At 37.9% G+C, this 2,792-nt stretch overlaps 1 protein-coding gene across 2 annotated transcripts in view; it reads left to right on the plus strand.

Annotated features, from left to right (window-relative positions):
* Window positions 1-685, plus strand: part of LOC107559689 (small integral membrane protein 13-like) — a 6,576-nt gene extending 5,891 nt beyond the window's left edge. For both annotated transcript variants that reach the window (XM_016243586.1, XM_016243585.1), the window contains exon 3: window positions 118-685. In XM_016243586.1, coding sequence (XP_016099072.1) covers window positions 118-308 — 191 coding nt within the window. In that variant the 3' untranslated portion in view covers window positions 309-685. The remainder of the gene's footprint in view (window positions 1-117) is intronic.
* The last annotated feature ends 2,107 nt before the right edge of the window (window positions 686-2,792 follow it).

Consider the following 2,792-nt stretch of genomic DNA (forward strand, 5'->3'; position numbering starts at 1 on the left):
AGAGTCAAATTTAAGATGCAAATGCAAAGCCATATCATCTCACTCCAAGTTCCAGTGCAATCCTGACAGCCAGACATGGTGTATTCCACTGAAAGTGTCTGTGTGTCCTGTTTGTAGGGTGGTATGTGGTGTGGCAGCTCTTCCTGTCTAAGTTTAAGTTCCTGCGGGAGTTGGTGGGAGACACCGGTTCTCCGCAGGCTGAAACCGAGCCCTCCGAGTCCGAGGGTGAACGCAGCTCTCCCCCGACACCCCACCACCGACCCAAAACCGCTCGCCAAAGGATCGTCCCTCCTGACAGCACTACATAGAGCCCTGCACCAGATCTCCTCCAGCTCAGCATCATAACCGTTATGCTATTTTAGGTTATTTCATCAGTCACTGTGCTCTCCTTCACATCTGCTCAGTCATCATGGCTACACTTGTTCACGGTTTTTTGTATGAACCAGCTCAGCCACACGTCCATGTCCCGACTAACACGCTGCTACCCTCGGCTCCGGGGCGTATCGATGTGTATTTGTTATTATTTAACCAATCTATTAATGACTCAAGCTCACAAAAAAACAGGCTGACGACCAAACTTCCAGTGTTTCTGTGAGCTAACAGCACTACTATTCACACTGACAGCACACTGGCTCTGACATTTATGGAAGCCTGTTTCTGCCACGGAATAAAAAATTTAAAAAAGGTAATTATGACTTTTTATCTCACAATTCTGATGGGGAAAACAGAGTTGAGTTTACATCTCACAGAGAAAGGAAAACTTGAAATCGCATCATATGACCCCTTTAACATATAAGTAAGTTTGCTGTATTTAAACCCTATTAGTATTAATGCGGCCTACTTCTTAATAATGGTAATACTTTTACGTCACGCGTATTATTGTTATTAGTATTATTATTAAATGGAAAAGCACTGTGGTCACTTTTGCTGTGTCGGCAAATTTTGCTGCACTTCTAATAATAAGAAAATAATAAGAAGAAAATAATAAAGAAATACAGCAGGGCGCGAAGGTGTGAACTTTTTCAAACACTCCTAAATTAAATAAAAAAATATGTTTCTAAATTAGAACTTTAAATTGATTAGCTTTACTAATACGTTTAGAGAAAGAAAAAAAAGACCATATATTAAGTACTGCATACATGTTATTTCAAAATAAGTTTGCAGAATTAAACTTTATTAATTATAATTGCTTCAGTAAATATAAACGTGAAAAGTTTAGCTGAGTTGCTGCACTACTAAAAATGTCCACCAAGTGGCAGTAAATGCGAATATAAATAAATAAGCTTCTACATTAGAACTTTGAATTGATTGGCTATATATTATTATTATTATTATTATTAACATGTTAACATAAAATGTACGTTTGCAGTATTAAATCCCTATTAATTACAATAGTAATATGACCTACTTCTGAATGTCATTTAATTACGGTAATAAAATAAATTAATTTAGTTAATAACAACATTTTGTCTCATTAACCAGCGTTAAGAAATTCAAAAGCACCTTTTGTGCACTTGCATCTGCTTTCGCTCAGAGGACCGGGAGCTGCCCCTGATTGGTCAAGTACGTTGAGACTAAATAATATATTTTTTCTGTTTTAACCTTATTTTAAAGTTAACATTATGCATTGTTATTAACTTTTATTACTGTCATTACTCGAGTATAAATTATCCACAAAGTTACTGACGGGCCAGATTTTTCTCAGAGCTGATATAATGGTCCGATCAGAGTAGTTTGTGATTACTGTAGGCCTCTACTGGTTATTTTATTTAGGCCTAAACATTTATAGAGATTGCTGGACGGTTAATATTTTTAATGCCAGTTACCAATTCTTTTAATTAATAATTAATGTGTTTAAATAATTACACTTTTGGTGCCCAAATACCTTAAGACAAAAAAACAAACAAAAACACTCTGTTCTCTCGAGCGCCACCTGGTGGAGATGGATGTAGTGGACATGTAAGTGCCTGCAGCTGCTTAAAACAGCAAAAGACCCTTCTGTAATTTTAAAAAGAGTTCATGGCCCTCTCTCTATCCATATTATTTTAAAACATAATAAAATATAAAATATACGCTGGTTAAATTAAATGAAAGAGCTCAGAAAAACCTGGCCATCAGTGTTTGACCAGAAACGCAAGATTTCAAGCACTTATGCATAAACTGTCAGTAGCTTATATCATTTTTAAGAGAGGTGCCTACCCTTCTCTTTGTCCTCAACATTTTAAAACTTATTGAAATATATGCAGCATTTACAAAATGAAAGAGGTAAGAGAGGCTTTGCCATGCACAGAAGCTGTAGTTTTAAGGCCTTCGAATACTTTACAGGAAATGGTTGTGGTAAGCCACGGAAATGACATTGCCAGAGCTGCTCTGGTCGCCACTGTATTCACAGGTCAGACCTTCCAGTTCTCTTCCCCTCCCCCTCCACCTTACTCTTGCTTTTCTGCATCAGGGTTGCAAACATCAGGGCTGCAAACCTGTGGTGTCATTGTTTGTGATGCAGCAAACATGCTCACAACATGCTCCGCAATGTTTCCGCTGTTGCTTGTCAACATCAGGGGTCATTAAAGGGGTCATATGATGCGATTTCGATTTTTCCTTTCTCTTTGGAGTGTTACAAGCTCTTGGTGCATAAAGAAGATCTGTAAAGTTGCAAAAACTGAAGTCTCAAATCCAAAGAGATATTCTTTATAAAATTTCAGAGTCAGCCACACCTACCTAAAACGGCTCGTTCTAACACGCCCCCACATATCTACCTCACTGTGTGGGAAGATTTGCATAACGCCGCCCAA

The sequence above is a fragment of the Sinocyclocheilus grahami genome, unplaced genomic scaffold, assembly GCF_001515645.1.
Source record: "Sinocyclocheilus grahami isolate Dianchi unplaced genomic scaffold, SAMN03320097.WGS_v1.1 scaffold695.1, whole genome shotgun sequence".
Taxonomy (NCBI): domain Eukaryota; kingdom Metazoa; phylum Chordata; class Actinopteri; order Cypriniformes; family Cyprinidae; genus Sinocyclocheilus; species Sinocyclocheilus grahami.